The 26030-nt window shown below is 42.7% G+C and overlaps 1 protein-coding gene across 2 annotated transcripts in view; it reads right to left on the reverse strand.

The window, feature by feature from the left end:
* LRRC49 (leucine rich repeat containing 49) overlaps positions 1–26030 on the reverse strand; it is a 328874-nt gene that overhangs the window by 143210 nt on the left and 159634 nt on the right. For both annotated transcript variants that reach the window (XM_068106816.2, XM_068106815.2), the window contains exons 8-9: positions 18310–18371; positions 4585–4732 (exon numbers count right to left, since the gene is read on the reverse strand). In XM_068106816.2, the coding sequence (XP_067962917.2) occupies positions 4585–4732; positions 18310–18371 (210 nt within the window). The remainder of the gene's footprint in view (positions 1–4584; positions 4733–18309; positions 18372–26030) is intronic.

Here is a 26030-nt window from a genome sequence, read left to right on the forward strand (position 1 = left end):
CTCAATTTGCCGACCTCGGAAGGACGATAGGCTGAGTCAACCCCCCTGGCATTAATTCAGCGATTGATCGGGATTCGAACCGAGGATCCTAGGATCCCAAGCTGGCACCCTAACCGCGAAGCCAACACCAGGCTAGCCAGTGTATTGTGCTTGTATTTTTTGTTGCATCAAAAATATTTTTTGGGGTGAGGTACGAGTACAATATACTACACACAATGTCGCTTCCTGCGGTTAGAATCATCATAATCACTTGAGCCATTATTGTACTCGGCTGTCCGAGGAAAGAAAGAAGAAAGAAGAAGTACAATTAGGTGGTTTAACAATCTCCTGATTTGGTCCTTTACCAATGTATCCTGGCGTCTTCATCAGTCTTGGTAGATATGAAAACGCTCAGAAATATAAGGTATGTCTGTTATTCTATAGTATTTATTCTCCAGGCTTATGACTTATTTTTGTATACATAGTCAAGGCTCATGGAAGAACTAGAACACAGAACGCATCAGGACGCAACCGAACAAAAGGAATAGCAGAAGGAGAACGGGAGAGTGTCAAAAGCAGGGGCAGAGGGAGAAAATTGACGGAGACGGACAAACGAGGGATGCAGGTAAGGATGAGGGGTAGAAGAGATCACAAGGTCTAGGTGGACAAGATGGATAAATAATCAAAATTGAGGGTGGAATTGGGAGTGGCCTAACGGGTGCAGAAAAGATCATGGTTTAGGATCGGGGACAATATGAGATGGCGGTTAAGAGCTGCCTTGAAGACCTGGAGGGAAGAATGGGATTGAAGAGGATGTGGAAATTGGTACCATAGGCAGGGAAAAAGAGGAACAAATGAATGGAGATGAGCAGTGATTCTGGGTTTTGGCAGTTTCACCAGAAGGCGATTGATGCGAGACCATGAGTGTGTCTTGTAGATACCTGGGAGATAGGGGGGGCAATGAACGGAGAGGGCAGAGGGTGCAGGACCAGAACGAAGGCGGAAGAAGACCGAGACAGCACCGAGTTCATTCTATAATAGCTTAATCTTCAGCGAATCATTTTGTACACATTTGATGAGGCGGCCATTTTTTTTTCCTGTGCAATTCTTTCACATCAGGTACCAGCATACTCAATGACACATCACCTGTTCTATGCCATAATTTGATGTTAGTTGCAAAATCCACTTTCTCCAAGCTGTATGAATGAATGCCTTCACATAAAGTAATCTTCTGTCTACTCGCATATCTATGCCTTGCGTCCACCAATAAATCATCAAAATACTTCGAAAACGCCATCTCGAGAATGCAATCGTGGGCCCCTGATGCAGTCGAGCACACCATCGACATGGTGGACACGCATTTGTTTTAACCCACAATGCATGGCGACACCACATCACTGCAACCCTCCCATTGTTGCGCATGACCAAGTGATTGTTAAAGAGCACTACTCCAGAGAATACTGCAAAAAGAGTGGCATATTTGAGAATTTCCTTGGGGAACAATAGTTCTTCGGCAAAAGCCATACTTTGTTGATTAACCAAAAGTTTTATATTGTAAGCAGCTCTGTCTTGCATATGCAGCGCCTGCTGTTTGCATCAATTATGGGAGTTTGTCTACGCCACTGGCAGGAATCTGTCATTTGCCCAGGGAATTGACACACAGTGGCCTACTCCTTTTGAAAGGCATTACGATTATTAATGAAACCACGGAGCACTTGTTATCGAGTAAAATTGTTCCGTCTAGTCCTGGCCGACTTCTGGTGACATTCATTGTCAGATTTCTCCAAACATTCCTATCCCGCACTGTTTCCCATAGCTCTAGTAAATAAAGTTTGGTTGTAGCCGTTACACCATCCATCCAATACATCCAAGGTCTGCCTCTTCCTCCCTCAACCATACCCAGCATGGATGACTTCTCCAGACTTTCTTCTTCTGCACGCATGATGTGTCCAAACACTGAACGCTCGGAATGATAAGATAATTGGCTAAATGTCTCATCCATAGAACAGTATGATGAAATGCACCCTTCCTGGAAAGTAAGAATTTGCAGTTGGATCCTCTTGCATCAGTGGAAGCACATTTTGAATGGCGTGTAGGCCTTTTCAAATTATACGAATAAGTTGGTGTACTCGTCTGATCAAGTGTTGTCAACAATAAATAGCAAGTTACATACATGCGTTACCTTTTTGGCTGCAGTCTTAAAGGCAGATCAGTGTTCACTGACCTGACAGTAATGTAAAGAGGGTGGAAAGGGGAAGCTGGGCATAGATTTGAAACAGAAAATTAACAGCGAGGAACGTGAAAGGAAGTGAATACGAGAAAGAATGGAGAACATGGCATTAAAGTGAAATAAGGTGTGGATTTTATTAATAATGGAAGGGAGATAGGGACAAATAGGAGGCTGCAAGACCTGGCTCCACTTAAACACTATCGGGAGATCAATTCAAACAAACAAGAGAGTAAATAATTTAACTGTGGGATAATCGGAATGGAACCACCTTTAGAGGCCATTTTCCCCGCAGAGCAGGGGTTGGCCTTTTTCGGGCACCGTGGTCCCCTTTTTGAAGCAATCTTTTATGGCCAGATGCCCTTCCTGCCGCCAACCCTGTTAGTCGCCTCTTGCGACACACAGGGAATTACAAGTGAGCTGGTACTCAACTTGCCGCCATCGGAAGGATGACAGGCTGAGTCAACCCCCCTGGCGTTAATTCAGCGATCGACCGGGATTCGAACCCAGGATCCCAAGCCGGCACCCTAACCGCTAAGCCAACACCAGGCTATGGATAACCGGAATGTACAATGGAAAACAATCACGATTGGTGACATGGCCTTCGTGCTGTTTTTTGAGTTTCTCAAGTCCAAAGATATATAGGGTTTTTTCAAGCTTTCTTTGATGAGCGCTATATTTCCTTGTACAGCTACAGAAATGTCTGAGAATGTTGAGCAGTGACTTCCAAGGCTGAGCATGGACATCAGATAATTCTTTCTGCAATTTACGAACGCTCTTCCGTGGTTGTATCATTAACGAGGGGCAGATATGAGATCGACAGAGTGCACCTCCGTAGGATATAGGACAGGAATATATTAATAACTTGTACAGTACACCAACACACAATAGCTTAACTTTGACAAAAGGTACTTTGGGGTATTTCCCATACACAAATATGTGCGAGGCGTTGGTTACAGTCAGAACGTCATACTCATTGATGCAACACCCACCTACAAATCTCTCTGCTCTGTCAAAACAAACCCTCAAAAAAACTCTCTGCTCACCTTCACTCTTTCATTCCTCTTTTCTCCCGTCTCTGGAACAAACTCCCTCACTCTCTTCAATCCCACTCCTCCCTCCAGGTCGTTAAAGCAGCTGTTCACCACCATCTCTTATCTTCCCCCATCCAAAACCTTGATCTTTTCTACCCCCGTTAATTCACCCCAGATCCACTTTTCTGAAATACCGACTTCTTTCCTGGAAGTCCTAGCAGTGTCCATGTGTTTTTTTTTACCTCTCCCACCCCACGCCCCTTCCAAAAGCCCTCTCCCTCCCACAGATCTCCCAATCTCCCTGCTCTCAAATGTTGTACTTGTGTGCTTCCCCCTCTCTCCACATCTTGTCTCCCGTTCCCTTTATCATATGTTTTATGTGTCAGTTTGTCTTTTTGTCATTAATGTTAGCTCTTACATGATCCTCGATCCTGTATACAAAAAAAATAAAAATACAAATCATCAGGTTGCCAGTCCGGGTATTCGCATCCTATTACTGACGTGTTGTACAGTATGTACCGATAAAAAAATGAGCATTCCTGATAATCCAGGACACGTACTGTGATGTTTCTACATTTCTTTTTCCCCCCCTTTGTTATGAGATTCTCACCAACTGGGGGACCTTTCAATCCATGAGCTTGCCTTCGGTTGCATAAATCCTCAACAATTAGACACCATCAATCCTGAAGTAGGCCGAGTGTTCCAAAGACCTAAAAGTAGAATCGAACCGATACTGCCTTTCTGAGACTTTAAACTTTGACAACCTACCCCGTGTGCTAAATGTATATAAGGCTTACCCCATAATTGACTCGAAGAAGAACGTTTAAATTATTTGAAAGATTGTGCTGAAATGGTTCCAAATAACCAGGCGATGGTTCTTGTATAAATAAGTAAAAATCTCAAGTCCAGGAATCTTTAAACATCCAGTTGTTCTATGCGCGAAACTGCCGTAATAATTCCAAATTGTATATTTTCACTGCGGGAATGCACAACGTTCACTTGATGAAGAGCAGATCGATATTAAAAATAATATCGAGAATAAATATGCTGCGTGAGTAAAGAAAAAACAGCCAAAGGGGTACGATAGAACCTTGGACAAACAAGCATGTTCCGTGTCCTGTTTATTCCTCCATATGTTGTCCTGCAGCCACGCGTGTGGTCTGGGCTGCAGGAAAAGTTGCCGAAAGGATTGAGTAACTGTTTGTCTCATTTGTCTTTGTTTGATTTCAAGAGGGAAGGCTCTCCCTGATTTTTCATTAGTGAACGATCAAGGGAGAGCCTGGGTTACCACATGAGATGGCATTACAGAGGCAGCATCTCTCGCATCATGCTGGTAGCACTTACTGTTACGTGTTTCATGTCCAGCCGCTGTAGCCGGGTGAGGTTCTGCAGCACCGTGGACCTGTAGCACGACTCCAGAGCCAGAGGGTTGCCATCCAGGGCAAGCTCAATGAGCGATGGAGATTTACTTGCACAGGAGACGTCCTCAAACCTGGGTGGTCCGTGGAAAACATTGCGGGTGGTTTGAAGAGGGCAATAAATCAGAAGCATTGGTAGCAATAATTTCACGTCACTCATCAAGCATTATGTTTAATTGCGTGATCACAAACGGAGTTGTAAAGCTTCAGAGAACAATGGAATCAACCTGTCTTTCCTCATTCCTTACACAGAAGACAAAACTTAAGTGTGACCACATTGGACTGATGCTCCGGTCACGTGCAGGCCTGTAGAGGCTTATTTTTTTATTGCAGGATCTTCTTGCTCTCATGCTAAACTGTGCATTAAAATGTGGTTATAAACTTTTCCAAGTGAAGTCAGTATGCCACAAACTTCTCAAGGCCAACAAAGTTTATCATCTGCATAGATATTCTGCACTTCTTTTCTGACAATTATACATCCCTTGTGCATGTCGGGCTACTGGAACGGCAGATTATCATTCTTTCATCGTGACGGCAAGTTTGGACATTAAAAAAGGACATTTGATACTCCAGAAGTGTCTTGATAAAATAATTATTCCCAGGAGGGTCATTTACCACCATGTTTAAAAAAAAAAAACTTCACTCACAAATGCCATGACATCAATCAACAACCATTCCAAACTACAAAAGCAAACAACAATTAAGAGCAATTCATCTGTGGTTCTTGAAAGCTTAAGAATGGATTCACATTTCAGGAAAACATATAAATTACTAATACGATGTCTTAAAAAGCAAAATAAAGACGTTAATTTTGCATTGAAGGGTGATTCAAATTTGATCTCGACTTTTGTTTTACTGCACTAAGTTTGTACGTGTATTACAGAGACTAGCACCCGTCCCTGCCCTATGGGCGGGGCTTCAATTGAGAGGCCCAAATGAAAAGGCAAAATATCAGAAATTGAAGGCTTTTTTATTTTAAACGATTTATATAAACATCCGTTAAATCATATCACACGCAAATCATCAAAATCTAAACAGTATTTGTAGAATTTCAATTAAAGCCACATCACTGTTTATATTGGTAAATATTATTCCATCGTGTTTGGAAAAACTGAAAAATTAAAAAAATTGGAAATTGGAAAAATTGGAAAATTGGGGAAAAATTGGAAAAGCAATATAGCCAATTTTACTCCAGGGGGTCCCAGGATTTCCCACCCAAAATTTCGTTGCGATCGGGTCAGCTGTTTTTGGGGTACCTGGGAACAGACGGACAGACAGACAGACGGACATTTGTTGAATTATAGTAAGACTAGCGGGGTCACCCGTGGGAATCCCACGGGCATGGATGTGTGTGACATTTCGACATATTGAGTTAGATGCTGCACATTCATTTTTACAAAATGGTTACTGGCAAGTCATCAGATCCAGAAATGGTGTGATGAACACAATTTATTTATTTCACATAATATGTGACCCCTCACTCCTCTCCACCTGACACTCTCCTGTCTCCACCTGACCCTCTCCTCTCTCCACCTAGCACTCCTCTCCTCTCCAATCCCTCACATTCCTCTCCTTTCCAATCCCTCACACTCCTCTCCTCTCCAATCCCTCACACGCCTCTCCAATCGCGCCTCACACTCCTCTCCAATCGTGCCTCACACTCCTCTCCAATCGCGCCTCACACTCCTCTCCAATCGCGCCTCACACTCCCCTCCAATCGCGCCTCACACTCCTCTCCAATCGCGCCTCACACTCCTCTCCAATCGTGCCTCACACACCTCTCCAATCGTTCCTCACACACCTCTCCAATCATGCCTCACACTCCTCTCCAATCGTGCCTCACACTCCTCTCCAATCGTGCCTCACACTCCTCTCCAATCGCGCCTCACACTCCCCTCCAATCGCGCCTCACACTCCTCTCCAATCGCGCCTCACACTCCTCTCCAATCGTGCCTCACACACCTCTCCAATCGCTCCTCACTCGCCTCTCCAATCGCCTCTCCAATCGGCTTTCCCCGTCTCGTTTCTCTCGTTTTTCTCCCGTCTCGTTCTTTTTCTTGCTCCAAATCGGCCCGTCTCGCCCGTCGGAATCGGAAATCGGGCCGTCTTGCTTTCGTGCTTGCGCGTAAATAAATTGTGTTCATTACACCATTTCTGGATCTGATGACTTGCCAGTTACCATTTTGTAAAAATGAATGTGCAGCATCTAACTCAATATGTCAAAATGTCACACACATCCATGCCCGTGGGATTCCCACGGGTGACCCCGCAAGTTTGCATTGACGTTCGTCGATGGACTCGTTCACTGCGTCTCATTCGTTTTCTTGCTACATCCTGTTCAAGTCTGCGTTCTTCATCGATTGTCTCATTCATTTTGGAAATAGAAGTTTCCACGCAGCGCATGAATTGTCACGATCCTCAAGAGGAAGTGTCTCGTAATCATCAAATGATAAATGGCAAGTAAATTATATTGTGGAAAATTAAAGATTTCAAATAAACCTATTTAAAGTGTATGCGCACATAACTAATTTTAAAAAACGAAGAAATATCTCTCGGTAATTTCCTGAAACATATTTTACTTCCGGCTAATAATGTTGAATGAAATAAAAACGAAGAAATATATGTCGGCATCATTGTTGACGTTTTTGTGACGACTGTCATCAAACGAAAAAGTAATATTTCTTAACGGAAAAGCAAAAGCGAATTTTTAATATATATCGACACATTGCCGTCGGTCAAGTTGGGCGGTGTATGATACACCATGACGCGATTTTTAAAAATATATCTCTGCATTTTCCCGCGTGTGTGGAATGTTCTCAATTATTGCTGACACCGAGTCTAAAACCATCGATAAAAATGAAATCATATGGTGAGTTAGATTGAAGATCAAGGCATGATAGGCTATGAGCCAAGGGGGTTGGTCGGTACCATACAGATGGAGTAAGGCTCATTGTGATTTTTAGCAAGATATATGTCCCTAGATATGAAAAAAAGTGATAGCAGTGTATAACTCTCGGCCATCTCTGTGTTATCACCCGAAATATTATTATACGCCCGCTTCGCTTCGCCAAAAATGTGATATTTGCTAAAATTGGAATAAATATGTTTTTAAGGACCACAGAGTGCCAATAATTTGCATACTGGATGCCAACTAATATAGTAATAGAAATATAGAACATTTGTGGGGGTTATTTATCAAAATATTGATATAATGACAAAAAATATGTTAAATTTAGTGAAAAAGTGGTCGAAATCGCTTCGAGTTCAGAATTCACATTGTACATTTTTGTCAATATTTCAAAAATGAAAACTCCCAGAGTAACATTTGACCCCTCAAAATCTTCGCAAGGAACCACTGCATTGGAATATATCATTACTTTGTAATATGGTGGTTGTTTGGGGCACATATTTTGGCAAAGTTCAAAATATGTTCAACCATACCCCCTAATTTTGATATTTTGGAACGAAACATAGCTTTTGAACATTTTAGGTTTATTCGTCTACTACTTTTGGTATCTCAGTGTAATTTTTGGTATTAGCTAGTATCCTAAAGTAGGTTTGTAACATCAGCTACATTATATTTCACAATGCATGCAAACTTGCTCCACACTCTAGGTTTATCATGATCTCTCGAACAAATATGATCTCGATCTCGATCTCGGCACTCTGTGGTCCTTAAAAACATATTTATTCCAATTTTAGCAAATATCACATTTTTTGGCGAAGCGAAGCAGGCGTATAATAATATTTCGGGTGATAACACAGAGATGGCCGAGAGTTATACACTGCTATCACTTTTTTTTCATATCTAGGGACATATATCTTGCTAAAAATCACAATGAGCCTTACTCCATCTGTATGGTACCGACCGGTCAATTTGGGGGGTCTGGCTCATAGCCTATGAGAGAGACTCAATGGCCTTGAAGTTACAGGCTTTTGAGAATTCATTTCGTTCTATAAACGGCAACTTTCATCGGATTTTCTTCCCGTTTTTTTTCAACCGAGTCTAAAACTATGTTAGCGACTGTGAAAAATGAAATGATATATTGAATTTTTAATATGTATCGACACGTTGCCGTCGGTGTCATGTTGGGCGGTGTATGATACACCATGACGCGAAATTTTAAAAATATATCTCTGCATTTTCCCGCGTGTGTGGAATGTTCTCAATTATTGCTGACACCGAGTCTAAAACCATCGATAAAAATGAAATCATATGGTGAGTTAGATTGGAGATAAAGGCGTGAGAGAGACTCAATGGCCTTGAAGTTACAGGCGTTTGAGAATTCATTTCGTTCTATAAACGGCAACTTTCATTGGATTTTCTTCCCGTTTTTTTTCAACCAAGTCTAAAACTATGTTAGCGACTGTGAAAAATGAAATGATATATCGAATTTGATTTGAAATAAAACTGGGAGAGAGAGCAAGACACCACGGGCCTACAAAACAGGCCTCAAAGCTATGCGAGTTAATAAAATAGGATATTTGTTTATAATTATATGAAGCCACTCCCAGAATGGGTGGAGCTATGGGTGGAGCTACTCTGCAAACCGAGTAAGCCACACCCCGGACAGACGCCCAACAGACAGACAGACAGACAGACAGAATCATCTACGGCTATTATAATATAGATGATACATTACTCTTCAGTGTGATTGGATGCACATTTGTTCCATGGCAGTGTATCTATCAAGATATCTATTTACCTTCAGTGTACAATTCTTTTGAGAGCTGCCAGGAGGATTGTCTTCCTCCTACCCTAATTGAAATGTATAATTCAAAAAAACCTCCCGATACATTATTCAAAAAAGCCTGGTGTTGGCTTAACCGTTAGGATGCTGGCTTGGGAGTCTAGAGTCCTGAGTTCAAATCCCGGTTGGTCGTTGAATTAACACCAGGTGGGTTTGACTTGGCATGTCATCCTTCCGAGGTCGGCGAAATGAGTACCAGTTTACTGGAATGAATGAGCCATTCCAGTATCCTGCATAGGAGTGACGCCCCGACCAGGATTGCGCCCAATAGCCAAGAAACTGCTTCGGCAACCATATGCATGTGATTATTCAGGAGTGGACATCATCACATAATTCAAAACACCTCACTGCACTGGGAAACATAGATAGAAGAACACTGTACTGTAAAGGGTGGGACTTGTAATACCCTCTCCCACCTGGTGACGGTGCTACAAAATACACATTTACATAGAGAATTGGCGTCCCTCACCCCTTCGTGATTATGGATGTAGTGAAGTGCTATTGAAAATTATTAATATACTCATATTAATCTGCCAATAATAAATAAAAGTGAAGGTAAAATTTACACCACCCTTAAATAAAGGTCATTGGTGTATTCTTTATGAACACCTAAGCGGAAACAATTTAATTTGTGTGCTTACAATATGTAGTAGCGGCTTGGTGATGGAGTGGGTGAAGCCTTGTTGCTATTGGCTTTACTGGGGTGGGTTCAATTCCTGTGGCTGCTCAGAAATCTGGCCCAAAGAGGAGATTGGCACCACGTGGTCGATTTAGAACACCACCATATCACTGAACGACCTGCATAAGTTTATTGTACCTCTACCGCCATTGTAATATGAATGGTTTTGCTTTGTTGAATGAGTGTTTTTTTTGTTTTTGTTTTTTTGTTGTTTTTATGTTCGAGGCTCCAGGCACAGACTGTATAGCCCTCATCAAGGCCCGGTCTTAATTAAATAAAAGAGAAGAAAAGTGTGTGATGAAAAGTGCATGATGCTTGTTTGCGACAAAGATTAAAGCTAGCCCGGATGGCGAGCTGTAGTTTGAGTGAGCCAGGAAGTAAGACCAGCAATCCTGACAGGGAGAGTGTAAGATGGTTCCGGGCACCACTTTAACGCTCCTAGGTCAGGACGGTAGTACTACCTTGGGTGGTTGCTGTCAACAACCTACTACCAAGAAGAAATATATCCAAGAAGAAATATGTGTTCAATGTATCCAGATGACTGTGTGTCAAGATATACAGTCACGTGAAAAAGTAAGTACACCCCATGTAAAGTTTTGACTTTTTCAACATATTTCAACATACAGCTATTTCATCTTCATTTCAACAATATTGATAGATAAAGGTGATATAATATAACAAATATCATGAAACATTTACATTTTGTAGACCATTGTATAATTTAAATAAACATAAATGCAAATTTCGCATGTGGAAAAAGTAAGTACACCCTTGGCTCTAATAGGTGGTATTGCCCCCTTTGGCAGAAACAACCTCAAGTAGGCGTTTCTTATAACTGTCTACCAGTCTCTGACATCGACTGGGAGAAATTTTTGCCCACTCCTCCATGCAGAATTCTTTCAGCTGTGTGATGTTTGAGGGGTTTCTTGCATGCACAGCTCGTTTCAAATCCCCCCACAACATCTCGATGGGATTTAGATCTGGGCTTTGACTTGGCCATTCCAGAACCCTCCATTTCTTTCTTTTCAGCCATTTCTTGGTGGATTTACTGGTATGTTTAGGGTCATTGTCATGTTGCAAGGTCCACCTTCGGTTGAGCTTCAACTTTCCGACAGATGGCCTCACATAATCCTCAAGCACCCTCTGGTACAATGAAGAATTCATAGTGAATTCCATGATGGTGAGCTGCCCAGGCCCTGATGCAGCAAAGCTGCCCCAAACCATAATATTTCCACCACCATGCTTTACAGTTGGTATCAGGTTCTTGTGGTCAAATGCTGTCTTTGGTTTTCGCCAAACATATCTTCTGGTACTGTGGCCAAATAGCTCTACCTTTGACTCATCTGTCCAGAGCACATTGTTCCAAAGTGCTGGTCTTTGCTTGTTGGCAAACTTTAGTCTTGCCCTGATGTTCTTTCTGGACAGCAAAGGTTTCCTCCTGGCACACCTCCCATGTAGATCAAATTTGTGCAGCCTCTTTCTAATGGTAGACTCGTGCACTTTGACATCAACAGTGGTAAGAGATACCTGTAGGTCCCGTGATGACATTCTGGGGTTCTTAGAGACTTCTTTCAGCATATTGCGGTCTGCTCTCGGGTTGAACTTGCTGGGGCAGCCTGGCCTGAACAAGTTGGCAGTTGTTTGGAATCTTCTCCACTTGTAGATGATCTTCCGGACAGTCGAATGATTGATTTCAAATTGTTTGGAGATGTTTTTAAATCCCTTCCCAGACTCGTAGGCATCTATAACCTTCTTTCTGAAGGCCTCTTTTGATCTCGGCATGGTGACGCCGCACAATTCAACAACAAAGAGCAAACCAAACTAAATAACTGAGGTTTAAATAAGACAGGTTCCTCCAAGATCCTCTCTAACGATGTTCTAATCATTTGCACCTGAGCTGGTGCACCTGATTCTAATTTTAGGTATTTGAAGTAGTAATAAATATAGGGGTGTACTTACTTTTTCCACATGCGAAATTTGCATTTATGTTTATTTAAATTATACAATGGACTACAAAATGTAAATGTTTCATGATATTTGTTATATTATATCACCTTTATCTATCAATATTGTTGAAATGAAGATCAAATAGCTGTATGTTGAAATATGTTGAAAAAGTCAAAACTTTACATGGGGTGTACTTTCTTTTTCACATGACTGTATATTTACAGTTGAAATTAGCTGTTTAAACTCTCATGATCTCTTTCCAAAAGGAGAGTCTACCTTCTTAATAAATCCCGTTGAGGAAGTTCTGTCATTCAAACTCCTGGGTCTCACTCTCAGCCATGATCTTTCTTTGGCAAACCACATTTCAAAGTTGGCCTCCAAACTGGGCATCTTCGTCATACAAAGTCCTTCCTTGGCACACCTGAAGTCCCATCCAGCTACAAGGCCTTCATCAGCAATTTGATGGTGTAATGCTCACCACTCTGGGTTGGCTCCCCTGCCTCATATATCTTGCTCAGCTTGACACCATGGAAACCAAGGTCTTCAAGATTATTGGAATCTCCCAGGATGAATCTGAGTCTATCACTTCACCATTGCACACAGGTCGGTGGCATCTCTGTCTTCTACCGCCCCTTTCTGGTCTTGCACCATAACCTCTTTCCATACTTTGTCCCCACCCTCCAGGTGTCTGCAGGGCACAGAAAATGCACAATTAACCTTCTTCTGGTGAAACTACCGAAAACCAGGATCACTGCTCATCTCCACTCATTTGTTCCCCCTTTTCCCACATGTGGAACCAATTTCCACTTTCTCTTCAATCTCATTTTTCCCTTCAGGTCTTCAAGACAGCTGTTCACCACCATCTCAGATCATCCCCAATCCAAAACCATGATTTTTTCTACCCTCGTTAACCCAACCTCAATCCCTACTCATTTCAAATTTACAGTCTTCTCTCCTCAGTGTTTCCTTCTGTATCCATCTTGTCCATCCCATGCATCCCCTCCTGAACGCAAATGTTTGTCTAAGTCTCCCTCAATCTTGGCCTTCAACTCTGCTGTTGGTGTTTCCCCCTCTATCTACTGTTCCTTTTGTCCTGTTGTGTCCTGATCCATTCTGTGTATTAGTACCAGCTCGTCCACGAGCCTCGGCAATGTACAGAAAAGAAAACCCTTTGGTTTATTCATTATTCCACTGAACAAAGATCTAGGCTCATGGAAAAGCAAGGTGAGAAGGATATAAAGGTAACATCTGAAAGTGGGGATGGTGGGCAAAATGGACACAATTACACATGCAGATGGATGAATGTAAAGGACATAGAACCATGCAAATGTGGGGATGACGGATGAGGGATAACAAAGATCATGGGTAGGAATGGAGGACAACATGGCATGGCAGTCAAGTGCATCTCAAACAAATCGAAGTTCAGGACCTAAACCTACTCGCTTGCTCAGTAGGCCTAAATGTTGGTTATACTTGTCTCCCTTCCCTGCATTGTCCTTCCAACAAGAACAGACCATCCTTTATGGTTTAAAGTACTTTACTATATCACACTTATTGTTTTCCGAAGCGGCTCCATTTTCAGAGGTCTAAATGGAGATGACAAAGACGTAATGTTGCTTCTACCATTCTGAGCCGCTTTTATAATTTTTATCTGTTTGTGATGGACTTGGTCTGTTCAGCTGCCCCGAAAGCCTCTGATTTGATCATACTTGCATATTTATATTGTCACATGTCTTTATGTCTTAAATATATGAATTTGCATGTCACATTAAGTGTTCAAAACAAGCATGTTTGCTTGGATGGGAAGTCAAACATAAAAAGCCTCAACATTTTTGCTATTCATGACATTCATTTAAGGCCTCAGCTCTCAAATATTACGCCAATTTATGTTATTTTCTACGTTACCTAGCTCCATCTGAGTATCCTTGCCTTCCCACTGACAGAAGGTATACTCTGCTCAACCCTTCCATCAGCCCAAAACATCTGTACACTAGCATGGAAACCAAAAACACTGCGCAATACTAGAATATAAGGCAAACGTGGCTCAACCTTTCAAGTAATGTGTTGGCCTCTAATGTTCAATAAATATCACTAGTTGGCTATAAAATTGCCAAAATGGAACGAAAGGCCAAACTTTTTGTTGCTCTTTAACTGCCACTATTATCCCACTTTGTGGGGTCGACAGGGGGAAGCTTGGCCGAGGGCTTTCACGAACCGGCCTGGCCTGGCCAGGCCTGACGGTCGCCTACAGTATTTGGGGCAGGAATTTGGAATTTGGCCATGATGCTTGCGATACCTGCCTATTCTTGGCGAAGGACACCATGGGATCTTTAACGTCTACCATCCCATGCTGGCAGACTGGACTCCCAGTGGAACGTCCTTCCGAGGGGCGGCACACACACACACACATCGATGAATCACCCAACCTGTGCAACACCGAATTCACAGTTTATAGCTGGGTCGGGGTTCGAACCCAGGCTAGACAGCTTCGAGGCGAGTGTGCGTACCTCTGGGTAATCCTGTCAGCCCTAACATAAAAGCCAAAAAACGCTTCCAAATATGAAAGTGCCAAAAAAAACAGCTTACCATTTTAATGTCATGATGTTATTGGGCCTAAAGTGATATGGATGCTGTGCCTGCGAAATAAGTCACTATAAGGTCACAGCAATGACAAACAGTTGAGCTAAGTTATGAATAATTTATTTGTAAATGCATCGAGTTGGTTGACTCTGAGATATGGAAGACTGCATTGTAAACCTGGATCCATTACAAGTTGAGCAAATGAAGCACATCATTTCCACTCATCCGGCTCGCACTAAAAGCAGAACATCATTGTGGCGGGGACTGCAGTGGGAGGAAAATAAATCTAGATAGTGAATATATATCTGACTGTGGTTCAATTGGGAATTTAGTCTGCAGGTCGCATCTCAACACAGGTGCAGTTATGCGACGAATGCAGCGCCCATGTAAATTACCAACACAAAATGCCAACCATTTTTGAAAGGTATCGTGAGATATTTATGGTCCACAAACAAATTCTAATGTACTCTCCACTGTTAAAAAACAAAACAAAAACAAGAAAAAGAGCAATCAGAGATTGCAAACCCTCGCCAGGATGTATTTTCAGTAGTTGTTAAGGCTTTTCTGTTAAAACAAATATGGCGGCCAAACCAAGTGATCGATGACGTCAGCATTATTTTTTTTCGCCACTAATTTATGCCTAGATTATGCTCAAGAAATTTCATCTTGATCGGATGACGTTTTGTACTTGCCAAATTATGACGTCATAATGGAGGCACCTACTGAACACGTGATTGCTTTTGATGCGATATTTTTGTGCGACATCATGGGACACAGATGAGGTGCAATCTTGAACTTTCAAACTTGTCTCCCTCCTCTAAAACCTGCGGGTACCTTGCTAAGTTTGCCTCTGGTGTATGCTCCCCCTTCAGCGCTTACCTCTCCTCAAATAGCAACACAGCCGACTCTGCTCATGAGAAAGCCGAATGCCTCAATTCTGTACTTGCTTCCAAATCTCGTGCTCCTAACCCATCTCTCAGGGTAGCCACCCTTCCCAGTTTCACCCAACTACTCCTGGATTCTGTATCGTTTGCACCTCAGAAGGTGAAGAAGTTTCTGACAAACCTAGACTCTGACTCTGCTATTGAACCAGAAGGCATCAGCTCACATCTCCTAAACACCCACTCTGCTGATCTTGCACTTTCTTTCTCTGTCATGTTCACCCTATCATTTGCCCGAGGTCATCTTCCATCTACTTGGAAGTCAACCAACATAACAGCGTTACATAATAAATGTGCAAAATGGATCCCCTCAATTACAAACCAATTCGCCTACTTCCAATCATCAGCAAGGCCATGGAATCCATCATCACAGTTGACATAAAATCATTCCTTTTCTCCAAAGACCTCATCTCAGATCATCAATTTGGATTCAGACTTGGTCACTCTACTTTGGGCATGCTATTTCTACTTTCCCAATGGATGGAGGCCCTCAATGTCAGTCATCAGATCAAGGCCGTCTCTCTGGGCATATCTCGAGCTTTCGATATAGTCTGGCATCCCGCCTTGCTCTCCAAACTGTCCAGCGATGGTATCCAAGGTCAACTCCACTCTTGGGTTACCGACTTCCTCTACTCTTGTAGCCAACATGTGGCTCTTCATGGAACACGCCTCCAAGCTGGCCTCCAAAGCCAGTCGCCGACTGGGCATCCTCCGTCGTGCGAAGTCCTTCCTTGGCACACCTGAGCTCCTCACCACATACAAGGCTTTCATCCGCAGCTCAATGGAATACTGTTCTCCCCTCTGGGCCGGTGCTCCTTCCTCACACCTAGCTCGGCTTCACGCTGTTGAAACCAAAGCGTTCAGAATCATTGGAATCTCCCGCGATGAAGCTATCTCCGAGGGCCTTTCACTCACTCACCGTAGGCAGGTAGGTGGTCTTTCTGTCTTCTACCGACTCCTCTCCGGCCTTGCTCCCCCAGCTCTGTCTGTGCTTTGTCCCCAAAATATTCCTGCAGGTCGCACAAGATCTGCCAGCAACCCTCTGATCGTTAAACTGCCGAAATTTGAACTTCTGTTGAGATTAAAGAAGCTCAGTTAAAATTGTTTATGTGATGTTGTCAACAAAGGTCAAATCTAAACATAGAAATAAACTCTTAAGTGAGGCTGTTGTTTAGTTTTGCATATCTAGTATAATATTTGACAAAAACTTTTAAGAATCAAGGAAGGCTATTGATAATATGTATAAGCAATTTAAGTGATGTAGGGCCATAGAACAATTACTGCTCACCTTCACTCCTTCATCCCTCTTTTCTCACACCTCTGGAACAAACTCCGTCACTCTCTTCAATCCCACTCCTCCCTCCAGGTCTTTAAAACAGCTGTTCACCACCATCTTCCCCCATCCAAAACCTTGATCTTTTCTACCCCCGTTAATTCACCCCAGATCCACCTTTTTGAAATTCCGACTTCTTTCCTGGAAGTCCTAGCAGTGTCCATGTGTTTTTTTTTTTACCTCTCCCACCCTCCACCCCTCTTCCCACGCTTCCTCCCCCCAAGCCCTCTACCTCCCACAGATCTCCCGATGTCCCTGCTCTCAAATGTTGTACTTGTGTGCTTCCCCCTCTCTCCCCATCTTGTCTCCCGCTCCCTTTATTTTGTCTCATGTGTCCGTTTTTTTTTGTGATTGATGTTAGCTCTTACACGAGCCTCGATCTTGTATTCAAAAATAATAATAATAATAAAATGCATTTTTCAAAAACCCATTTGGTGTAGAGTCAAGTTATTTACACAAAAGTAAATTGCTTAAGAATCATAAAATCCATTCAATAATGTCGATTTTGTGCTTGAGGCCATTCATATACATACTACCTGCCTAAAGCAAACGCGAGAATTGAGAAAAAGTGATTTGAGAAAGGGACTGGAAAGGAAAGAAAGAAGTAAAAAGGGGAAAGATTTAGGAGTAAAGGGGATATAAGAAGCAGGGGAGGGGTTGGGTGTGGGCGTCGGGTTTTGTGCAATTGTGGATGATTACATTCCAAGGTAACAATGATGTTTTCAAAATCCTATTTCTACGAGGCACCAGAGCAGAACAGTCTGAAATGCACCCTGGTTTCTTGAATGTGCTATTGGCGTCCATGCAAGGTTGGCTGCGCACACCTGGAAACTTATTCGGACTGATTTCTGGCTCAGATGTGTCTCTATTTCATCATCGGGCAGCAGCTGTGCGGGCCTAGTAGGTTGTGTTCTGGCATTTATGATGTAAATATAACAAGGAAAATCATCGAAGATTCACATCGGTGTGTAACGAGCGTCCCCCTTCCATCAAACAACCCCATTGACTCACATAGGCCACGACTGGCACTGACATGAAGCAATGAAGCTCGTAAAACTGATGCGAATAGTAAGACAATTTAAAAAAATTAAGCGTTTACCGAAGTGCTGTACTATTTCTAATTTATCAAGGTTTTCACAGACTAATTTAATACTGCCACATTTTCAAATGTTTACAAGAAAAATACAGAAAGTCAATGTCAAAACTGTCTCTGCAACAACATTTTGTGTTTAGGTTTCTATGAAACCCCAGTCAATTTCCAGCATAGTTGACCTAAGCCCTCCTCCATATGTGAAACGGTCCCAGAGAGCTGGGACGTTGGCCAAGAATTGCAAACCCGGCAGCGGCGCACGACACCACGCGGTATGATGGCATGCGAAGAAGCCGGGACACAGGGAGCGGAACATGAAAAAAAACCCACCTGGCAATGTGATTGTGGCTCAGGAAGAGATGCTGAAGACCGGGGAGTTGATCCACCTCTTCCTGCAAAGGGAAAAGGCAGTGGCATATCAATCGTGCCACTCCTGGGTACTTGCTGCGGAAACGCACTCGCTGCCCTTGGCAAAGAGAAGGCGATTCAAACGCTGAGAGGCAAATGTGTGTGTGCACGGCCAATGTGAAAGGCGAGCTCCTGTGGGTGCCAAAATCACATTAGGCACATCAGGGCAGCTGCTGCTTTTTCCTGAATCGACTATGGCTTTGCTGTGGATAATCAATTGAGAAGAGGAAACTAAAACCGCACACTGCAATCTACTTTTTTGGCCAAGAAAACGTTAAACGCAACAATACTATACGTTGACCCACTTCACTATACCCTGAGGTAATCACATCAAATACATTCAATTCATTTTTCAGGGGGCACACACATGTAAGCCGGTCCTCTCACATCACATCAAGAGCTAGGGAGACTGGAGTTCCTCCAGGAGTCGAGCACGCAACAATATCGGATAAATTGTGTGGCAGCTAATCTGTCTGGAGTGACAGTGCGAGGAGATGGGAAGTGACTGTACCCAGGACACTACCTTGAAAAGAGGGTCAATGAGGGGGGGGGGGGGGGGGCTTCAGAACAAAAGAAAGAATCAAGAAGACTATGGTACATGCTTGTGTTATACACATCTAAAAGCCATTGTGTGGAGGATGGGATAACAATGAGAGAGAAATCACCAGAATAGAAGCTTCATTCATTGCATCTATCTATAATTCCAGTAATCTCTGTGTGTTTGTTTGTACGTTTGTACGTTTGTTTGTCTGTGACCGCTGTTTCTCGACAACCACGGGTCCGATATACTTTAAACTTGCCAGGTATATTGCTGGGGACCTGAGGATGTGCCTTTTCAAGGTTTCATATTAATCGGACAATTACTTACCGAGCTATGTCCAAAAAACGATTCAACCAATCAGAGAGCAGCGAGCTATCGCGTGTGCCGAACGTGGCGGACACACTCTGCCTCGGATGGCACATTTGAGAGCGTATTCATTTATTTCACGTTTGCAAACTATGTTGGCGCTATGTTGGCGTTAAACTATGTTTAAAACTAATTAAAACCCCGGGGGGATTGTCACTGTACTCGCAAGCCGTTCGCCGTTCGCTTTGGCGTTGCGAATGGACCAAAACATTTCATGCACCAAACCATTTCATGTAAAGCGTTCGCCGTTCGCTTTGGCGTTGCGAATGAACCAAAACATTTCATGGACCAAACCATTTCATGTAAATAGAGGGGGGGATATAATTTTAGATATAGATATAGTACGGGCATGCCCTAGTATGATCAAATAGCGGAATGCAAGCAGACTGTAAGGAGCACCTATATCCAATGTCTGATAACTAGGATGATGAAGTGGTGGAATCATGTCCGCCGTGACCAAGGAGGACGAATGAGATATTGACAAACACTGATCGATACCGAATTGCATCACAGTTTCAGCTGTTTAGATGAAACTTCCGGCGAATATAACCTCTATTGGTTTTGCAACAGAATCATACCTTGCCCACAACATTAACCTTAACTACTTCAGTGATTTTGTTTTGTTGTTGTGATTGATTTGAAAACCTAAAACCTTTGATTATATTTCAGTTCTGTAAAAAAAAAATTATATGATGTGTCACTGTTCCTGGAATTTGTAAAACATGTGACAGCACATGCATCATCTCATCACTGCCCGTTACCATCTCATGTCATCCCCTGTTACCATCGCATGTCATCCCCTGTTACCATCTCATTAATGATCTTATGTAATTCCCTGTTAGAATCTCATGTAATCCCCTGTTACCACATCACATCATCCCCCCATTACCATAATCACGTCACCCCCCGTTATCATCTCATGTAATCCCCTGTTACCATCTCATGTCATCCCCTGTTACTATCTCATGTAATCCCGTTACCATCTCATGTAATACCCTCTTACCATCTCATGTAATCCCCCATTACCATCTCATGTAATCCCCTGTTACCATCTCATGTAATCCCCCGTTACAATATCATTTTGAAGGGCAGTCAGAGAACTTTAGGACTTTGCATCAGATTGCTAATTTTGTGAACAATCAGGAAAGTGGAATTTGAAAAACCCAAAGTACCAATCGAATCTCGTAAATGTAAGAAGAGAAACACAGTTCCAAAACACCTTGAGGAAAGTATGCAGGAAAGGAATGATGACTGGGGTCTGCACATTCTAGCAAAGTTGAAATATGGAATATGCAAGAGACTCCTGTGCTCTTGGTTCAGCTATCATTTGGCCTGTACTATAAACTTTGTAACACAAACGCAAGTACCATGCTCTGCTCATGAAGAAACAGGAACGACTCTACTTTCATCTCCACCAAGTCCGTCTCCACCGACACCCACTCTATCCTGACAAACTGCATCACTGAAATAAAATCCTGGCTTCAAATCAACTTCCTCAAACTTAACTGTGATAAATCTGAAATAATCATCATTGGCCCAAAAACGCTCACCAAGTCCACCCATAACTTTGCCCTCAACATCGACGGTTTCCCAGTATCCACCTCCCCTCACATCCGGAATCTTGGCATCATCTTTGACCAAACCCTCTCCTTCGACAAATACACTAAACAGATCACAAAGACAGCCTTCTTTCACCTGAAAAACATTGCCCGTCTCCGTCCATCCCTCTCCTCCGTGGCTGCAGAAACCCTCATCCACGCCTTCATCACTTCCCGTCTGGACTACTGCAATAGCCTCCTTTATGGTTCACCCTCAACAATCACCAATAAACTCCAATACATTCAGAACTCCGCTGCCCGTCTACTCACCCATTCCCGGACCCGTGACCACATCACCCCCGTCCTTTACAAGCTTCACTGGCTCCCCATCTCCCAGAGAATCCAGTACAAAATCCTCCTCTTGACCTACAAAGCCCTCCATAACCTGGCCCCATCCTACCTGGCTGACCTCCTCTCCAGACACACTCCCACCCGCAACCTCCGCTCTGCTGGTACCAACCTCCTGACCCCCCCCCCCCCCCCCCCCATCCGGACCAAATTTAGATCCTGGGGGGACAGGGCCTTCTCCATCGCTGCTCCCACCCTCTGGAACTCGCTACCTCACACCATCAGAGACTCCTCCTCACTCACCACATTCAAAACATCACTCAAGACCTACCTGTTCAACACTGCATTCAACATTTAACCCACAGCATCTAACCCCTGACTATCTCCTCTCCTTCTCCCTCCTTTGTGCTTTGAATATTTCCCTATTGATTCTTCTTTTTTTGCAATTGTTTTTATGTTTTGCTATGCATTATGTTTTGCACTCTGTCAAAGCGTCTTTGGGCTTCCTGAAAAGCGCTATATAAAATAAATGCATTATTATTATTATTAAAAGCTCGAAAGGTTGGCCGGCCTTTGGATTCTCAAAGGTACTCTGCGTTTGTGCAAGCTATTCAACACCTTGAAGAGAATGATGGTGAAGTTACTATTTCTGATCTTGTAAACCAAATGCAGTGCAGTATCTGGAAGGTCCAGAAGCTTATAATGCTCTCTACATAAAAATAAAGCTAAAAGAGAAGTTTGGGAATTAAATAATGATACGCAACTTTAGAAATGACATAATCTGCCCCAGATTGCTCAATGTGCATGCGCAGATACTCCGAAGTAACGAAGTCCATCGGGGCGGTCTGGACGTGGATCAAATGTGCCAGATAAAGATTATAGCATGATACGTCTCATCAAGCTTTTAAAGAAGCCAAAAATACTTGGAAACATACCTGCGAGAAAGGGCCTTTGCACAACTAAACAGTTGGGGAACGTCTTGATTTTTTACTGCCTGTACTGCAAAAGCTCCCAACGATATGGGCCTGTGGAAGGCCCGAAGATTCATCGACGGGCGTTCTAACCAAACCTTCGTGCTTCTTAACACTGATGGAAAGGTCATATCTGGGGCTTGTCGATGCACAAGGTTAGTTTAAAATGATGATATTTACAGTTAGTCATGTTTGGGAGGAGGGGATGGGGTGGTAGTTGTGTGGGATGTGAGTACCGTTATAAGTATATATTTTTTGTTTCGTTCTGGGGCCACAGAATAAATTGAACTTGATTTTTGCATCTATTGGTGAAAGGAGAAGCATCCGTTCGTGTGTGTGTAATACATATTATAATATATATATATATATATATATATATATATATATATATATATGTGTGTGTGTGTGTGTGTGTGTGTGTGTGTGTTACAACCACTACCGTCACTAACTACTTGTATTAATAGGAAATGGTACGAACCTGACTCATCCCATCAACAGATATTTCTCGTATCCCTATATTCTCAAGAGTCCGATTTGCATTCAGGAACAGAACAATTATGTTAACCATTTTGAAATTGCCACTCTTTCATCTTAATGCTGAAAATTATGTTTAAAAGACTTTAAAAGACTTGAATCACAGATTTCACACTAGTAATGGCAGGTTAAAAGTGCCCGGTGGACCGAATCGAATAGGTGTAAACACACGCACAGCACATGCGCAAAATGCCTCATTTCGCCTTCTTATGTCATTTTGAAAGTCGCATATTGCTGAAAGTCATGAGAAGGCAGATGTTGCCACTTTTCACCATGCAGCAGCGTCAATTATTCAATAAGTGTATCATGCACCAAACGGAGAAACATACAGATACAGATGAGACAGAAACTGAGAAACACAGAATTGTAGAAGCTGTGATTTTGGCCTGGTCTCTCAATTGACTTGATAATTGATCAATTATATTGATGAGGAGCATTAAAACATCTGGTGGTCTCAATAGGGGAAATGGGAATGGGAGAATACAGTATCTCACCTGGCTACTTTCAATGCTCAATGTGCTGCAGTGAATAATGACATGCAAGAGGTGACAGGTATGATCTTCAGTGCAACTGAGCAGTACAAAGACAGAGCAAAGCCACACCAAGACCATGACCAGGAAGATATTCTGACTCTTCTTAAGTTTCTTGACCAGCGGAATCATTTTCATGAAGATCGAACTTTGCGCAATATTGCCACTGGTCAAGTAGCAGGTGCATTTGCAAATGTGGACGAAGCTATAAAACATGGACAAAGGATTATGGACTCGATTACAAGAAATAATGTGATAAACTTCTCTTTCAAAAAATAAGACCAAATTGTAACATTGGCTTCAAAATCAGGAGTGAAAGGAGATGGAGAAATATTCCAAGTTTATCCACGGGTTACTGTTTCAAAGGATTGTAGCAACGGCGGAGTGCACTTCAGACTACCTTACATTTGTCTTTTAGTATGAACTCTGAAGTGTTACACCATCACTGTTTGATTCCTCAGGTTTAACAAGACAGCCCAACAAGCCTGCACCTGCAGAAACTTTGTGGACAACTCTAGACAGCCATAAATGGGCCCCTCCTGAAACATATGCTGATGTCAATTTTGTTATTGATGGAGGATTTATTCTTCAACGTGTGATATGGCCTTGTGGTTCCAACTATGCTTCTATTATACAGCCCTAGGCCGACTATGTATCTTAGAGGTACGCCAAACTCACTATTGTGTTTGACGAATATGGAAATGAACATTCCACCATGGACATGGCTCATGCCAGAAGGAACAACTCACATGAAAATAAAATACACTTCTCTGTAGATATGATGCTTCATTCCAAGAAAGAGGATTTTTCTGCTATACCCTCCAACAAGCAAAGGTTAATCTTCCTTCTCAGTGAAATCCTCCAGGTGTAGGATTCAATATGCCAGTGGAGATGCTGATCTAAAAATCGTTGAAGCTGCAGTTGAAATGGCGAAATAACGCGAAATAGTTCTGGTCGGAGAATACACTGATTTGTTGGTTCTTTTACAGTTGTGACCAAAAATATTGGCACCCTTGAACTTTTTTCAAATAACTCACAATTTTCTCGAAAAAGAAGTTGAAATTGACAAAAGTATTTGGTCTCCACAATTCTTTATTTCACTGTTAATATTACAGAACCCTTGTTTTTGATTCAGAATTTAATATATCCTTTTAAATCAGAAAATTAAAAGAAATGGCATTGACAAAATTATTGACACCCTAGACTTAATATTTGGTAGCACAACCTTTGGACAAAATAACTGCAGTCAAGCGCTTCCTATAGCCATGAATGAGCTTCCTTCAACTCTCTACTGGAAGTTTGGGCCACTATTCTTGTGCAAACTTCTCCAGTTCTCCCAGATTTTTTTTTACGGGATATTGCATGCCACAAAGCCAATTTTTTGAAGGGTGCCTTCTCCCAACTGCTGTTTTCACAGCAGCTAGGCGTATGCCGTTGTGGGGATTTTCGCAGGTTTTGATAAATGAGGACAAAGGATCATGGGTTGAATACAGAAGCTTTTATTTCCGGAGCAGACAGGAAACAGGTCGTTGTTCCTTTACCAACAGCACACGTTCGAAGCTGCAAAGCTCCAACGGCTCGGAAGACTTTGCTACAGCTCCATTAACGCTCCATTCATTAAGCCACGTGAAACTAGAATAAGGCATTAATAACAATGTATCAGATACGGGTTGGGTTAACAAGCAGAAAATATAAATCCGAAACGGCGCCATCTTGGTGTATCCTTGTTAAACATCGCGCAACTCTTGCTCGCTGAACAACGCTATCCTCACAGATTTGCCAAGGGTATGTTTCAACATAAATCACATGCCATAGAATGGTTAACAAGGGTGGTTACATACCACCATGGGTCCTCTAAATCGCAACCGAAGGGAATTGAAAACAATCGCATGCACCAAGCTTCTGCTGCGTCCACTTCCGTTTGTACGTATATACTCCTTCCCCTCTTCACATGGGCAGAACAATTATCTCGTTAACTGTGCATGCATCCAAAACGCATTAACCTATGAGTGTATGCATGTGTTTGAGCACTAAACTTATTACACCGTAACATTAAACACTGTTAGCCATCAACTAACGTGGGTTCTGCAATGACGTCATCAGCAGACGTCACAGGTGTTCAATGGGATTTAGATCTGGACTCATTGCCGGCCACTTCAGAACAGTCCAGCGTTTTGTCTTGAACCATTCCTGGGTGCCTTTTGAACTGTTTGGGGTCATTGTCCTGCTGCAAGACCCATGATCTTTGACGGAGACCCCGCTTACTGACACTGGGTTGAACAATGCGCTCCAAAATGCCTTGGTAATCTCCTGATTTCATGATGCCATGCACATGTTCAAGGCACCAAATGCCAGAGGCAGCACAGCAACTCCAAAACATCATTGAACCTCCTCCATGTTTGACTGTAGGGAAGGTGTTCTTTTCTTTGAAGGCTGCATTTTGTTTTCTGTAAGCATAGAGATGATGTGCTTTACCAAAAAGCTCTAATTTGGTCTCATCTGTCCACAGGACATTCTCCCAGAAAGATTTTGTCTTGCTCAGGTGTGTTTTGGAAAACTCCAGTTGGCCTTTCTCAGCAGTGGGATCCTCCTCAGTCTCCTACCATAGAACCCCCTTTCATTGAGTTGGCAACAGATGGTGCGAGTTGAAACTGTCGTACCTTGTGTCTGAAGGTCAGCTTGGATCTGTTTGGCAGTAGATTGAGATGCTTTCTCCACCATTCAAACAATCCTTCGCTGCAATCTTCCATCAAGCTTTCTCTTGCGGCCACGTCCAGGGAGGTTGGCTACAGTGCCATGGGCCTTAAACTTCCTG

This window comes from Myxine glutinosa, chromosome 2, assembly GCF_964187855.1.
Source record: "Myxine glutinosa chromosome 2, kmMyxGlut1.1, whole genome shotgun sequence".
Taxonomy (NCBI): domain Eukaryota; kingdom Metazoa; phylum Chordata; class Myxini; order Myxiniformes; family Myxinidae; genus Myxine; species Myxine glutinosa.